This window comes from Cinclus cinclus, chromosome 10, assembly GCF_963662255.1.
Source record: "Cinclus cinclus chromosome 10, bCinCin1.1, whole genome shotgun sequence".
Classification (NCBI taxonomy): domain Eukaryota; kingdom Metazoa; phylum Chordata; class Aves; order Passeriformes; family Cinclidae; genus Cinclus; species Cinclus cinclus.
Window position 1 is genome coordinate 21,219,317 of NC_085055.1, and position 16,332 is coordinate 21,235,648.

Consider the following 16,332-nt stretch of genomic DNA (forward strand, 5'->3'; position numbering starts at 1 on the left):
GGGGTCCAGCTCACCCCAACAACAACTCCCCTGTTCCTTGACATGGACAGGCCAAGGGCCTGGGAGAAGACTTGAATGAGTCTCCCAGGCCTTGGCTGCCAAAGGAAGTCTGGGACATCATAAATCACACAACTGCGGCTGGGTTTAACGCAGAAGGCAAGAACAAAGGTCTTTTGAGGAGTTAAAGGCATGAGCAAATCTCCCCCTGAGTGACAAGGGTCAAACTGTGTCCCTTCCCACCAAGGTCAGGCAGACAGGCTTGTGGACACAGGGCTGTCACCAGCCCTGAGAATTCCTTCCTGGCAGCACAGCCTGGACACTGCACAAACAGGGGCAGGGGGGCCATGGGAAGGCCACATCACCAATGCAGCGCTGGGAGGCACAGAGGGCTCATGTCCCATATCTCAGGGCCATCGTCCTGCCCAGCTGGCTCTGCACCGAGCTTTCCTCACCAGCTCCTTTGCTCCCTGCCTTTGCTGTGGTTGCAAGAAGGTTGCAAGGCAGCCCAGTGGCTCCTCAAAGCAGAGCTGGGAGCAGGCTCACCGTTTCAGAGGTGCAGTGAAGCGGGAAGGCGCGGGGCTCCCAGCCCTCCTCCTGCTCTGCAGGGCTCACAATGCACTCCCTGAACCAGAGGTAATGGAGCAGTGCCCCCAGCCAGGCCTTTGCTGAACCCAGCCACCACTTAGACAGCCTTGAGGGATAATTGGGTTTATTTGGTATGTCACAACAGTTTAGTTTGTACTTAACAGCTCTATAAAACTTGGAAAATGCAGTTTTATCACTTAAAGAGCAACACTCAACCTGATGCCTGTGCAAAGCAGGCAGAATGCTCAGGGCCTTTTAACTGGAATGTTTCCTTAAGCTGCTCTAATGCCTGCAAGGGATGTTGGGGTGAGAGGACAGCTGAGCATTCAGGATGCAGGAGTCATTTCTAGTTCACCTAAGCTGCTCTGAGCTTTCCTCTGGGCTGCCTGACCACCACAGCAGGCTCTGCGTGCACCAGGAAGGAGCCGAGGAAGTCAGCCAGAGCTGGAAAATAAATAAATAACAAGACATTGACCTTCACCACCTGCACCACACAGTTCTTGGTGACCATCTCAGGCAATGTCTCCCTATCAGACTTCACCAAACCAGATCTCTGTGGCACAAGCTGCCCCCAGAGGGGCTGTGCACCCCCAGGCTGGCTGAGGGACACCGACCTTCCCAGTCATAAGCAGGCTCTGCTCCCCCTTGGATCACACAGCACCTCTGCCTGCAGCTCTCTTCCCTTCCGCTTTGCTGACTTGCCTGCAGTTCCCACCCAAGAGTCCCAGCCACACAGGACACCGTGTCAGAGCCTGCTGCACAAGCAGGCAATCTCTGGAGAAGGAGCATCCCATGCTATCCCATGCCCTGGCATGAGAAGCAGAGCGGGGAGCACCGAGGCTTTGGCTGCAGCCAGGGATGTGTGGGCAGGACAGCTCCGCGGGGCTGGGGCTGCAGGGAGCTTGGAATGGGGAATGGATGGGCGTTGTCACTCTTCCTGCAGCTCCTTCTTCTGGAGCCTCCTTGCCACCGTCTGCTGGATGATCTCCAGCCCCTCGGCGTCCAGTTCCTTCATGAGAAGCAGGATGGCATTCAGGACATTGTTCTGTCGGGGTAAGGCAGACACTGCTTTGTACCAGCCAGCCAGGACAAGGACACTCGGTTTTCCCTGCTCTTTCTACGAACCCCTCCACCACCAGCAGCACTGGCAGCAGTTTGGAACAGCCACCTGCAGCCACGGGAGCGGGACTAACAACCAAGCCCTCGGGGCAAACACAGGCAGAGGCTGCGTGTGGCACGTGATGAGGCTGGAATGCAGGACAGACCCACCCGCCCAGTCCTGTGCGGGCTGCCCACACGCCTCTGGCTCCTGGCCACGCTCCAGCCTGGCTTCTGTAAGGAAAAACATTCAGGAGCAGCCACCCTCGCTGTCCAGCATGTGTAGGATGGGAAAGGACAGGAGACCCCTGCTCTGAGGAACGAGGAGAGCTGGTGCTCTCTGCAAAGGACCCTTGAAGGTCTCCAGCCCCGCCACCACTACAGGACCGCTGCCAACACCAGGCCGTGGATCTGTCAAATCATGTCCTGAAGAACTCCAGGGAGAGATTCCACAGCATAAATAACTGTCCTTCTAGGGACAACCTTTTGCCCAACATCCAACCTGAACCTCTCCAGCTGCAATGGGGGGCCACTTCCCCCCTTTTTAATGGTCAGAACCTGTGGTGCTGCTTTAGGCAGCTATGGCAGAGCGAGGCAGTGTGGGTTAGATCTTGCTCTGCTGATTGATGCAATGGCACCGAGTCCAGAACTCTGCAATTCCCAGCTGAACTACCAAAATCCAGGTTCATCCAAGGCTGCATGATGGAGGGGGCTGAGGACCTTCCTAAGCTTCCTGTTCAGAAGCCCCTTTCCAAGGTTTGACCCTCCTCTTGCTAAAGAAACACTTTCTAATGTTCAGTCTGAACCTCTCCTGGCACAGGTTTGAGCCATTCCCATGTCTCCTATTGCTGAATGCCAACACCTCAGCACCCCTTTCCCCACATCCCTTCCTCAGGAAGCTGCAGAGGGGCATGAGGTCACCCCTCAACCTCCTCTCCAAATCAAACAAACCCAGAGCCCTCAGCTGCTCCCAGACATTTCTTTCAGCCCTGGCATCAGCTGCATTCCTGTGTTCCTTAAGGACTGGGGCTCAGCCCCACACACAAGGAAAAGCAATTTGGTCTTCAAAAGATACTCACTCTCTTCTTGCAGCTGCAATCTGTCTCTTGAGGGTAAAAAGAGGAATATTTATCCCTGGGGACAGGCTTCATATCAAGCTCCTCCTGAGTTCTGCTAAAAATAGGAGGAAAAGCAAATGTTATTATGACCAGGTGGGAGAACCTTCCTCTGCTAGGCCAATCCTTCCTCATCAGGAGCAACCATGCAAGGAGTATCCAGCTGGAGGAGCCCAGGGAATGCACTGGAGCTCCCAGATCAGAGAGGATGCATCCTTGCCTGCACATGCAGCTGATGAGCTCGAGTCACCTCCCACAGCAGAGCCCGTTTGGCAGACACAGAACCAGCCCCAGCAGTGCCACTGAACCAACACAGCTCCACTGCAGTAACCAGAACAATGGGAACCTGTTCCAGCTGCACCTTGCCCCTGGAACATCAGGGTCTTTCCTGCTACACACGAGTTCAGCCCAGAAATGCTGTTAGCTGCCCAGCCCTCACTTTGTCTCCTCCAGGCTGCAGCCGAGCAGCTCGCTCTCGGGCTCCGTGGCGGATCCGGCGGCGCTGCACGCGGTGGACTCGGACCAGCTGCTCTCCACACTCCTCCGGGCCGGCGGGGCCGTGATCTCCACGCCATCCACCAGCGCCTGCGACAGCTCCTCTTCTGTCACAGCTGCAAAGGCCACAACAAATGCCTGTTGCTATCAACTGCAGCAGCCCAGGGGAATGGCATCTCAGCCGCTGCAGAGCTGTTCCCAAGGGGCTTGGTGCAAATTTTGCTTTCACCCTCCTCCTGCAGTGAAACCTATGCAGGAGAATGCTGGAAGCAAGTACCAGCCCACCAAAGTGAGAAGAGTATTAGGGAGGGATGCAAAATGCTTTGCTATTTCTTGTCTCTGGAGAAGGCTCCAAAAGCCACCAAACTGCAGCTACTGGATAGGAAAAGAAAACCAAAAAAAACAGAGAAGCTCTTCTACAGCAGGAGATCCAGTTATAGAACCTTAGTCTGGGCACAGCAAAGAGAGAGCTCTAAAAACCACTAATTAGTGGTATTGTCTGAGCTATAATGAGGCACTCAGTGGGAAGGGAAGGGAAGGGAAGGGAAGGGAAGGGAAGGGAAGGGAAGGGAAGGGAAGGGAAGGGAAGGGAAGGGAAGGGAAGGGAAGGGAAGGGAAGGGAAGGGAAGGGAAGGGAAGGGAAGGGAAGGGAAGGGAAGGGAAGGGACGAAGATGAGGATGAGGATGGGGATGGGGATAGAGATGGAGAAGGGAAAAGGGAAGGGACGAAGATGAGGATGGGGATAGGGATGGAGAAGGAAAAGGGGAAGGAAGAAGAGGAGACAGATGGGAAAGGGGAAGAGAAATGCAAAGGAACAACAGAGAGATAAAACAGCTTAGAAGCACTGGATCTAACTCAACCCCTAACACCTCCTGACTCCAGGAAAACTCAAAGGACGCCTTCAAGAGGAGCCAGCACATTCCCGTTTCCCAGGTGCCCCTGGCCCAGGGCTCCTTGCAAGTGCCCAAAGCCCACCCTGGTTGTCGAGCTTCTGCAGGCTGGGCAGGTTGCGCAGCACGGTCATGCGGTAGCGGTGAGGGTCGGGCCCGCAGCAGGGGTTCTCTGCCAGCCACAGCACCCGCAGCCGCGGCAGCGTCTTCAGGTAGAACAGCTCATCCAGGCTCGTGATGTTGTTCTTCCTCAGGTACAGCTCGCTCAGGTTCTGGCACTGGTGCAGCGGCTCGAGGTCCGAGATGCCGTTCACGCTGCGGAGGCACCGTCAGAGCTCTCACTGTCCCATCCAGGAGGGAACACGGCACAGCAAGGGACATTCAGCCCCATGCCTTGTGGCATTTCGTCTTTGTCAGCAGAGGGAAGAACTGAAAGAGCCGTCGCTCCACCCTGCTGAGGATGACAAAGAACCTCTTTTCCACAAACCTCCCCCCTTTTCCAGCAGCTCTTCAGACCCATCCAAGGAGAACCCGTGTAAGATTTCCAAGTTAAAAGGTTCGAATTTGCAGAACACTGGCTCCATGGGATCCCCAGGATAGGTGAAAGTCGAGTGTATTACGGGAAGGGAAAGGTCTGAGAGACCCATGAAATATTCCAACAAGCACTTTGGAAATAGGCCACAGAGAGAGGACAGAAGATCCCCGTCAAAACTATGGAATAGACTTTCAGGAGCAACAATCCTAAGGGGTTTTATCACTTGTCAAAACAAACAGTATTTTCTCAAGGAGCACAGGGAGTAGTATAGAGGAACTGCTAAGGAATAATCATTTCTGTAATCTCTGCTGCTTGAGAAATGGGGCATGAAGAGCCAGGCAGTTCACAAACACATCCCCAGCAGTGTGGGAAGAAACCATGCCCAAGAAAAGGTGATTTCCCTGCCCTCTCCAAAGCTGGCATTCACCTGAATGTGATCACTTCGATGTTGGGCAAATCCCGGCATATGGATATCTGGGCAGGAAGAGACAGAAATGACAAGTTGGCACTCGGGGTGGGGGGGGAATAGAAATAAACCCAACTGAAATCACAAAAAGCACCATCAGGAATTTGGGTTTGCTTCAGTCTAACCCGAGCTTAACAGCACCAGAGATTTTCTGACACAGTGAGTGCAGCGTCAGCAGCTCCTCCAGCCTCTGCTCAGGAGTGGAAGTGCAGATAACAGCCAGTGTCACATTGTTCTTCTGCTCCAGCAACTCTGCAGCCTTTACAGGCAGGAAAGGCTCCCTCCCACCCCTATCAGACTTCTCCTAGTAACAGAACTTCATCCAAAATCACCACAGAGCTAGGACTCAGGGTCCCGCTCTCCAAGGCTCCATGCTGGGCCTTGGAGAGAATTTTTCCAATGTGGAAACAGCAGCAATCACTTTTTTTTTTTTTTATGGTGTGAGATGCTAATCAACCTTGAAAAGCCCTGCAGCTCACAGGCACAGGGCCAGCCCAAAGCCAGGCCCTCCCCAATGCCCTGCCAACCCCATGGCCTCCATGGTGTCCCTGCTCTGGCTGCAGGCCTGTGCTCCTCCAGCTCCTCCAGTACTTACATCTGTCAGGTGGCTGCCCCTGCAAGAGGAGAAGGGGGTCAGCAAAAGCACAGCAGGGTTGAGCCTCCCCCTGCACCTCCCACAGCCGGGGTCACAGCCCCAGCCCCTTCCACCAAACTGCTCCAGCACAGTCATGGGCCTTGTTGCGTCTCCCCTTCCCCAGCCCTGCCTGCTCTCCCTCACCCAGCCCCACCTCTCACCCCTCACCCCAGCACTGCCTGGTCCCCACTCCTGCCTGTCTGCCCTTACCCAGCCCTGTCCTGCCTTCCCACCCCTCCCTTCCTGCCCTCCCTCCACCCCTGTCTCCCCTCCCTAGCCCTGTCTGAACCCTGTCCCCAGCTCTGCCTGTGTCCCCAGCCTCAGCCCTGCCCGTCCCATCTCCACCCCTGCCTGTCCCCTCCCCATCCTGGCCTGCCACCCCTCATCCATCCCTTCCCACTGCCTCTCCATCCCCGTCCCTCCTCCATCACTGTCCTTCCTCTCAGCCTCATCTGAGCCTGTCTTCCTTTCTCATCCCTCATTCCCTGTCCCCTTCATCCCTGCCCGTCCCCCCTCATTCCCTGTCCCCTTCATCCATTCCCGTCCCCCCTCATTCCCTGTCCCCTTCATCCCTGCCCGTCCCCCCTCATTCCCTGTCCCCTTCATCCCTGCCCGTCCCCCCTCATTCCCCCCTGTCCCCTTCATCCCTGCCCGTCCCCCCTCATTCCCTGTCCCCTTCATCCCTTCCCGTCCCCCCTCATTCCCTGTCCCCTTCATCCCTTCCCGTCCCCCCTCATTCCCTGTCCCCTTCATCCCTGCCCGTCCCCCCTCATTCCCTGTCCCCTTCATCCCTTCCCGTCCCCCCTCATTCCCTGTCCCCTTCATCCCTGCCTGTCCCCACGCCCACCAGCAGTTCAGACGGCGGACACCGTCGAGCGCGGCCGCCTTGGCCTGTGCCAGCACGGCCGCCCGGCTCAGCCTCATGCCGGGCCGGGCCGGGCCGGGCCGGGCCGCGGCTGCAGGGGCGGCACCGGCGGGCTCAGGCTCCGCCCGGCCGGGGCGGCCCCGCGGCTCCGGGGATGGATTCTCCTTCTCCCCTCCCTCCCTTCCTCCCTCCCCTCCTCCCTCCCCTCCGCTCCGCCGCAGCCTCCGGGCCCCGCCCGCCCGCCCGAGCGCCGCGGCCGGTTGAGGTGGTTGTTCATATTTACGGGTAAATCCTATTAGCCGCTTAATTATGTCTTATTAGAGAATGTTTTGTACACAGAGCTGCGCCTTTGTGGGTGTATGTTTATGTGAAAGGATCACCGTGGAATCGTGGAGTGGTTTGGGCTGGATGGGAAATGCCCGTCTCATTCCAAACCCCTGCCATGGGCAGGGACGCCCGCCACTAGCCCAGGTTGCTGCAAGCCCTGTCCAACCCGACCTTGAAGATGTCCAGATTGCTTCTCTGGGCAACCTGTACCAGGGCCTCTCCACCCTCACAGGGGAGATTTTTATTTTTCCTAATATCTAATTTAAACCTACTCCTTCAATTTGAACCCATTCCCCCTTGGAATAGCACGAATGTATTATTTTATATCAGACTTTACATATACATCCCCATATACCCCTGTATCTATGTATGTATGAAGTGTGCATAAATAAAATATATATACATTTTCTAGAATAAATACATCATTTATGCCCTCTCACCCATCCCTGCCTGTTCCCCATCTGCATCCTTGGCCCCCTCTCTCCTCAGTCGGTTCCTAAACATTCCAACAGGTGATAATTCAGCCCTTGAAAAATATGTTTTGTAAAAACAAGAGTTAATGACTATCTCAAGAATGACTAATACAGCACTACAGTTTCTTACTCCTCTTATCCCATAGGGCAATAAGAAAGCTAACACTCACCTTTGAACCAGCCTTGGGATTCAAGTGCTTCAGGACTCATTTTTACAGAGACAAAGTGCTTCAGGAATCCTCTCCAGGACTACTGGGTTTCTACACTACCATAAGATGTGGTGCAGAAAAACCTCCAGTTTGTATCTTCAGGGGTTGTAACAGCAGCAGGTGGAATGGAGAGCTGGAATAAAAAGGGTCTGGAGAAGCAGTCCAAAAAAAGGGATTAATGCAGTGTTTCCCAGTGTTTTTCTGTGTGTTTCCACCTGATTTGGCAACAGAAACAACTGCAGGATGGAGCTTGGGTGTTCTGTGTTTGGCTGTGTGGGTGTTTGGGTGCTTCTGCAAAAGGAAAGGTTTGGGTGTGTGGATGGGACAGTTTACAAAATCACAGGATCATTAAAGTTGGAAAAGACCTCCAAGATCATCGAGTCCAACCTGTGCGTGATCCCCACCTTGTCACCAGCCCAGAGCACTGAGTGCCACGTCCAGACATTCCTTGGACACCTGCAGGGATGAGGACTCCAAACCTCCCTGCACAGCTCCTTCTGATGCCTGACCACCCTTACAGTGAAGAAATCCCTTGGATGTCCAACCTGAGCTTTCCCTGGCACATCTTGAGGCCGTTCCTTCTCCTCCTGTCCCTGTTCCCTGGGAGCAGAGCCCGACCCCCCCCGGCTGTCCCCTCCTGTCAGGGAGCTGTGCAGAGCCACAAGGTTCTCCCTGAGCCTCCTTTTCTCCAGGCTGAGCCCCTTCCCAGCTCCCTCAGCTGCTCCTTGTGCTCCAGCCCCTTCCCCAGTCCTGTTCCCTTCTCTGGACTCACTCCAGCCCTTCAATGTCATTCCTGAACTGAGGTACTCAGATCTGAACACAGCACTCGAGGAGCACTCAGCAGTGCCAGCACAAGGGACAGGCACAACCCTGGGCCTGCTGGACACCCTGTTCGTGATGGAGCCAGTGGTGAACATGGTGGTGCCAGGTTAATGGTTGGAATCGAAGTTAGAGGGCTTTTCCAGCCTTAGTGATTCCATAATTCTATGGAAGATGCTGGAAGTGAACCCTTGTTTGTGGTGTGAGGAGAGGAGATTGGTGGCACTGAGCTCCCTCCTGTCGCAATTGCCACACTTCCAGATAAGGGGAAGTTGAGGGATGTGTTTATTGGGATCAATGGGCATGCACTTTTTAGGAAAAATGTGGGAAAAGCATATTAGGCAGATCATTCCACTGCACTTCCCTCTCTCTGTCTCAGCACTTAGCTGCCATCACACTCACAGACAGCCAGGACACAGGTGGTGCACGAGGATTTTAGAGCTGGATACGCAAGCACTTGGAGGCAGATGGAACAATTCTTGGAATTCTTGGGTTTTCTGCATGCAGCTGTCTACAGGCCAGCTGGCATGAGGAAACTCAGGATCTGGGCACTTGGGCCGTGTCGGTGAGGGCAGCAGCAGAACCCGAGGAACAGCAATGTTCAGGACTTTGTGGTGCTTTTGTTCACCAAATCCCAGGCTGCTTTCACTTCCCCTGGAACATGGAAACACCCAAGCATGATTCCAACCCCCCAGCTGTTCAATCCCAGCCCAAGCCCTGAATTGCTGCTCTGTGGACAGCCAAGCCCGAGACAGGCTAAGGAGATTAAGGAATCTTTTCTAGATGCCACAGAGAGATTTTTGTGCTCATCCCTCTGGAAAAAGCCCAGGTCAGATCAGTTTTACTGGCACTGTCTGATCTGACACCTCTCCTGAGACTTGAATCAGACACAAACATTTATTTCATTCAGGTTAATTAAATAAAATCTATTTTAATCCACTGTTTAATTCTGCAAGCAGTAGCAATAATCATCTCGGGCAAACCTCTGCCCGTCTTTTAAAAAGAGAGCAGTTAAATAATGCATTTAGGCTTGTGAAATGCATGGAGAGAACAGGAGAACCCCTGAGGCCTGGGACCACGTGGCATCTCCAGGCTGCACGGGATCACCTACAATCCATGGCATGTCCACATCCTGCTCACAGCCCTGCAGTGTCATTAATAAATCTTTCAATGTTCCAGATCTCCCCATGGCCCTCATGAGGCCCCACCTCACCCCCTAATTCCTGGTGGTGAGTTGTGGCCACCTTTTGAGTCTGTGGGAGCCAGAAAGCAAAAAGCTCTTTGTACACTTGGGCTCATATCTGATGTACCTACAGTCAGGTCTGCACTGTGCAGCAGCTTCACATTTCCTTTCCAGCTTCATATCAGTGTTTTATAAAATGAGCCTATTGAACCTGTTTAATGGCTTTGTGGAGGGCACAGGAAAACCATTTCTTGCATGTAATCATGGTATGTATTTTTAACTCTCATTTCCAACCAGGACATTTGCTGTGATCCATGATTCCTCTATGCAGGGTCTCACAGCTCACTTGTGATTCCCACAATAGCCTCAGAAGGTGGAACCCCCTGAGTATCCTGGCTACTGAACTGAGCCACCTGGATGTGGTGTGGGATTTCTGTTGGAGTGGGAGTCACACACAGGGATTTGAAGAAGCTGGGAGCTACCAGTGATAGCGATGAGTGCCCTTGCTGCCAGTAGCAGCCACACCTCCACACTGCTCTCCAGGCTTGTCACCATCACTGACATGTGTCTGCCCTCCCAGGTATCATGGAATCATAGAATCACACAATACCCCAAGCTGGAAGGGACACACAAGGGTCATCCAGTCCAACTCCTGGCCCTGCATAGACACCCCAACAATCCCACCCTGTGCATCCCTGAGAGCATTGTCCAAATGCTCCTGGAGCTCTGGCAGCCTTGGGGCTGTGCCCATTCCCTGGGGAGCCTGTTCAATGCCCCACTACTTCTGGGGGAAAAGAACCTTTTCCTATTATCCAACCTAAATCTCCCCCCAGCATAGCTTCCTGACATTTCTCCAGGTCCTGCATGGAGTGGTTTTGTCTTCCATTGGCCACAGCAGCTCTCACTAACCCTTTGTGGAGATGGAGATGGCAGTGCCTGCATGGACACCTCTTGACTCCTGGCAGCTGGGATGGCAAGCAGAGCCACCTCTCCCAGTGCAACTCCACTCTGCCGACAGCAGCTTTATGTGTTCCAGAAGCTGATCCCAGTCAAGAACCATCCTGATTGAGAAAAGCTGTTAAACAGGATAAAAGGAGCAACATGGCTTTGGGAGAGTTTTATTTTTCTTGGTATCCTGGGGAGGTGGTCAGCCCTACTTGGAGATGGGCTCTGCTCCCAGCTCTTCCCTTTTCCTTGGAAAAGTTCCATGCATTTGAAAATGCCTCATTTCTGAGGAACAAGTTGTTCCTGTAACTGCTGCAGTGTGGGGTCACAGCAGCCTTGGCTATGCTGTAGTTCTGAGGATGCTCATGGCAGTTCTTCAGCAGCTCCTTCATCCATGGCACATTCCCTTTCTGCAGCCATCACTGCTCTGGGTCAGAACACCTAGAGCGATTGCTATTTAGATGTTGGCAGGAAATGCTAAAGTTCGGCAAGAGCCAACAAAATAATCATGTCATCATGATGGATGGAGAGTCACACAGGCTCCACCAGTTTTCCAGTTTGGGAAACATTCCCTCTTTAGATCCTCTGAAGAGCCAGCCAAGAGGAACATCTGTGTCTACAAGATGCTTCCAGAGCCAGGGAGGCAGATGAGCACTCCAAGGCCAAATTAACAGAGAAGCTTCTGCAGAAGTTCTGGGGGAAAAGCTTTAGAGAAGATTTACAAGTAAGCTCCTGCTCCCTCTGTTATCCCCTGTGACCACACCAGCACTAGCACTGTTTCACCAGAAAGCAACTGTACAGACACCACAGCCACACCTCAAGCCACCTGGGGACACTGCACAGCTCCAGTGGCCTGACCAGGATGAGGAATTTCCCAACAGACAAGATCTGTCTCACCCAACAAATAAGGGTGCATAATCTGTCTCACCCAAGGCAGACATCCACAGTAAAGGGAAATCACAGCCAACTGTATAGAGTGAATATTGAGGGACTGGAGTGTGTCCAGAGAAGGGAACAGAGCTGGGAAAGGGTCTGGAGCACCAGGAGCAGCTGAGGGAGTTGGGATAGGGGCTTAGCCTGGAGAAAAGGAGGCTCAGGGGGAACCTTGTGGCTCTACGCAGCTCCCTGACAGGAGGGGACAGCCAGGTGAGGGTCAACTCTGTTCACAGGGAACAAGCTGTGGATTCAGCAGTGTAAAACTTATGGTCGGACTTGATTTTTCCAGCCTAAATGATTCTGATCTGTTCTGCTCACTTCCCTCTGCTCTTTCAGCAGAAAGGTGAGCTGGCACTTGGGGATAAAGGTTACTCCTAGCAGGATGGCTTCTGTGATCTCCTTGCAGCAAAGAGCTGCACAGGTGCTGGGAGTGGCAGAGCTCTGGGCAGCACAGAGCCAGGAAGGGCTGCAGCAGGATGGCAGTGGGAGCTCACATGGAAAAGGTGCCACACACACTCCAGGGAAAAGCTGTTTGAGAGCCTGGTGTGTCCCCCTTGGCAACAGAGCCGCCAACGTTCTCTAATGATTCCCGAGCTGGCTCACTCCCTCCTGTGCTTCCTGGTGCTCTGGAAGTGTGTCCATGTGCTGTGTGGGTGGTTTGGGGGAAGAGAGGCGGAGGGGAGCAGGAGCTGCCAGGCTGGCTCTGCAGCTGCACACATGTGCTGCTGGAAAAAAACTAACTCCTTCCCATAACTTCCAGAAGTGTGGCTTTTTCAGCCTGCAATTCAGTAGGCAAATGCCACAACCCCCCTGGGTGAGCATCCATTGCCTTTTTCATGGAAAACATGTCAAATGCAGCAGGTGACTCGATCCTGAAAAGAAGCTGTGCAGGTGGATTTGTGAAACTTCAAAGATGCACTTGGAATCAGGAATTTAAGTAATTCCCACCTTTGTTTTTATGTTTGAGTTTTTTTCCACTTTGCTTGGTTATCTGTTAAAAAAAAAAAAAAATAAACCCTGAAAATATTAACATCAAAATTCAATCTCAATTAGCACCGATTAGCAGGATCTATGGATGTACTTTAGCATTTGCTCAGCTGAGGAACAGCTGGAAGGTTTCCACCCGGAGTTGATTTGGATGTAGTCAGAGGAGCCCAGAGACCTCAACAGAGTAGGCACAAGTCAGTCTTCTCCACTTGGGGTCAATTTTGGGGATTACACATAACTGGAGAGAGGGAAATTGCTGTTCTGAGAGCTGTTACAGCAGCTCCGAGCCACAAATGTTTTCTACTCATGACTTTCCACTCACTCTTTGTTCCTAATCTTTAATCTTCACTTAAATATTCTTAATCGTCACTTAATCTTTGTTCTTGCATGACACTGACCTCCTAAGGGGGGATGTGAGGAAGGAACAGGATTAAGAGGTGAAACAACTTGGCTGCAAAGCAGCATTGTCCTTGGTAGATCTTCTTGGGTGGAGAAAAGTGCTGGTTCAGCTCCCTGTGCTTCATTGTGCCCTTCTCCACATCCTGTTTTAATTCCCCACAGCTCCCACTCTGGGCTCCCTTCACTAAATCCTCAGAAAGGAGGAAGGCAAGAGGGATCCTCCTGGCCCACCTTGAGTCTAATGTTTTGCCCTTTTCCCATGTCTTTTGGTCTCTTTATCAGGCAGGGACCTGATATCATCCCGATCCCTTCGGGCTCTTTCCTGTGCATCTCACAGCATCACACACTCTACATAAACATCGTATTTTACTTTGATTTGCAAATCATCAGGACTCCCTTGTAAATGGATTCACAGGATAAGTGTTATTGGCAAAAGGAACAGATAATAACTACAGAGCACTGGGCACAGTGGAACTTGCTCCTTATTTTAGCATTTCAGCTGTAACCATGAAGCTGTTTCTTTCCTGTTCCCTGGGAGCAGAGCCCGACCCCCCCGGCTGTCCCCTCCTGTCAGGGAGCTGTGCAGAGCCACAAGGTTCTCCCTGAGCCTCCTTTTCTCCAGGCTGAGCCCCTTTCCCAGCTCCCAACAGATCAGCTGTTTCTTTTCCTCCATGCCCTCTTCCCCTGCTCAAAGTATTTTTGGGAGCATTGGGGTGTCTGCCACCACTGGGACAGGGAAGAGGCCCCCATTCCTAGGAAATTCCAGATGATTTATCCCTGCTGGTGTCTTCTTGTCCCACTGGTGAAGGGCAAGATCTTGAGGAGAGGTGGACAATGCCTTGCCCTGCAGTGAGGGCTGTAGGCAGTTTTGGGGTTTACAGTCTCTGAGGGTTGAGTACTGCCTAGATCTGTAAATATAGACCAAGGGCTGGAAAAACAAATGTCCATTACACTTCCTGCAAGAAAGGCAGAAGGAGCTGAGGTCACTTGGTCTGTTCAGCCTGGAGGAGGCTGAGGGTAGAGCTCATCAGTGGCTGCAGCTTCCTCCCAAGAGGCAGCTCCAATCTCTGCTCTGTGACCACAGACAGGACCCAGGGAATGGCTGAAGCTGTGTCAGTGAGGTTTAGGTTGGATATCAGGAAAAGGTTCTTCCCCCAGAGGGTGCTGGGGCACTGAACAGGCTCCCAGGGAATGGGCACAGCCCCAAGGCTGCCAGAGCTCCAGGAGCATTTGGACAATGCTCCCAGGGATGCACAGGGTGGGATTGTTGGGGTGTCCTGGGCAGAGCCAGGATTTGAGCCCTTCCAGTTCAGGTTCAGTGTGTCAGTAACTGTGCTGTAACACAGGCAAAGCATTGAGATGAAACCATTTGCATTAAAAAAAAAAACCAAACCAAAACAAAAATCCTGTGGTACTTTTAAATCAGCAAAACCTGTGAAAATACAGCTTACCTTCCTCTTTAGCTGATATATTCACCTTTGTGTTCTGGAACAGGCAGGAAAAGGGAAGGCAGCCAAGCAACTTCTGGCTTGTCTCTTCTCACAAGCGTCAGAGGTGATGGAAATGGGGCTGGGGTTCCCCCAGGTGTCTCTGTAGTCATCACCACGAAGCCATTAGCGATTTGGTCTCTTCCCTTTGCATTTTGCCTCCAGCCTGCTCTTCCCGGCTTGTCAGCTGCTGCCACTTTTTCAATCTGTGTGGGGAATGGTGACAGGAATAGCCCCGACAGCCAAAACAATCCCAATTAGAAGAGGCACCGACCTGTTCACATCTCTGCCTCGCTGCTTGTTAACAGCACAGTGGGGCAGGCAGGGCATTAGCCAGCCCTGGCTGTACAGGAAATGCATTTCAGTGAAGAAAAATAGTCACTGCTGGGATGTGAGAGGAATGTCGGGTTTGTCTGTACAAACGAGCTGTGGATGTGCTGGTAGATAAGACTAGCACTGAGAGATAAAAGAAACAATGGGATAGATTTCACTGATTGACAAATGGGAAAAGATATTTGCCTTTACAAACAAACTGTAGGTTTGCTGATAAATTAAACTGGATATTGAAAGATGAAAGAAACAATGGGGAAAATCTATTAATTCTATCAGAATTAAACATTAAAAGGGAGGGTTATACCTCAGAGGAGAATCTCAGGTATCAGGTGTTCCAGGAAGTCCGTACCTCTCAAGTACCTCAGCCCATGGGGAAAGAGAGGAAAATGCGGATGGGAAAATAGGGGAAAAAAGGAGGCTGCGTCCTCCAAGAATTTGAGAGATCCCAGGGGAAAGACCCATGGCCTCTCCCCTTTTTGGACATAAACCTGTAGTGTTTGCGGATTAATCTTCCTAACAGACGGTTACAGAAGCATTTCTGGAGCAGGATTATGTCCTGCAGCAGCACCTTGTGGGATAACAGGTGCACTTTCAATTTGAAAAAGAGTTGGTTTAGATTAGATATTGGGAGAAAATTGTTCCCTGTGAGGGAGGTGTGGCCCTGGTACAGGTTGCCCAGAGCAGCTATGGCTGCCCCATCCCTGCAAGTGTCCAAAGTCAGGTTGGACGGGGCTTGGAGCAACCTGGAAGGTGTCCCTGCCCATGGCATGGAGTGGAAATGGATGAGCTTTAAGGTCCCTTTCAAACTAGACAATTCCGGGACTCACTGGGATGAGCTGAGCAGGTGCAACGCCTCCTCCCGTCTCCCAGCCCCAACCCTTGTGCAGTGTCGCGGTTCGAAAAGCACTGAAGAAGCCGGTAATTTGGTTAAACCACAGCTGCGTCTTCTACGTTTGGGTGGTCCTTTCTGGACGGGTGTCCTTTGCTAATCCCCGCACAGTCCTGGCCTTTTGGGGCTGCCGCTTGTGACATAAAACAGATACAATGGAAGCGTTTGCGGCACTCCTCGCTGCACACGTTTTGTGCCAAGGACGGAGGAAACCCCGCCATTTCAGCGACGCTCTGCTGCCCTCGAGTGGGTGCCTAAGAAATATCCCGCTCTTCCCTCCCCACGTGCTCTGATCAAACACTTTAACACTCAGAAGTAATCCCTCGCAATCCCATTTTTAAACTCTTTCTGGGGAGAGGGAGGGCCGTGACCTCACCTGGGACGAGGGTGTGAGACCTCACCTGAGGGAGAGGGGCGTGGCCTCCCTGGGGCGTGGCTTCGTGACCTTCGCCCTACCGGTGACGTCACAGGCGTAACCTCAGCTCGAGGGGCGTGGTCACTGCGCGCAGGGCGGTGAGAGGCGTGGCCCAGGCGGGAGCGTGGTCTCGCCTCGCGGGTGGCCCCAGCGCAGGGGCGTGACCTTTTCTTAAGGCGCCCAGATCCGGGGCGTGGCTTCCCCTCGGGGGCGGTGCCGTGTGGGGGCGCGGCTTCGTGGCACGGG

At 52.9% G+C, this 16,332-nt stretch overlaps 1 protein-coding gene and 1 long non-coding RNA gene across 2 annotated transcripts; both read right to left on the bottom strand.

Annotated features, from left to right (window-relative positions):
* Positions 1-1,373: 1,373 nt before the first annotated feature.
* CFAP410 (cilia and flagella associated protein 410) lies at positions 1,374-6,743 on the bottom strand. The gene is made up of 7 exons (XM_062499322.1): positions 6,667-6,743; positions 5,781-5,799; positions 5,147-5,193; positions 4,270-4,499; positions 3,238-3,409; positions 2,763-2,856; positions 1,374-1,630 (listed from the first exon to the last, which is right to left on the bottom strand). Exons 1-7 carry the CDS (start codon positions 6,741-6,743, stop codon positions 1,514-1,516), a joined length of 756 nt encoding a protein of 251 aa, XP_062355306.1. The 3' UTR covers positions 1,374-1,513.
* Positions 6,744-8,781: 2,038 nt separating this feature from the next.
* Positions 8,782-16,207, bottom strand: LOC134047878 (uncharacterized). Its single transcript, XR_009933471.1, has 3 exons — positions 16,073-16,207; positions 14,414-14,655; positions 8,782-9,166 (listed from the first exon to the last, which is right to left on the bottom strand). It is a non-coding gene; the product is annotated as an uncharacterized LOC134047878 (long non-coding RNA).
* Positions 16,208-16,332: the final 125 nt, after the last annotated feature.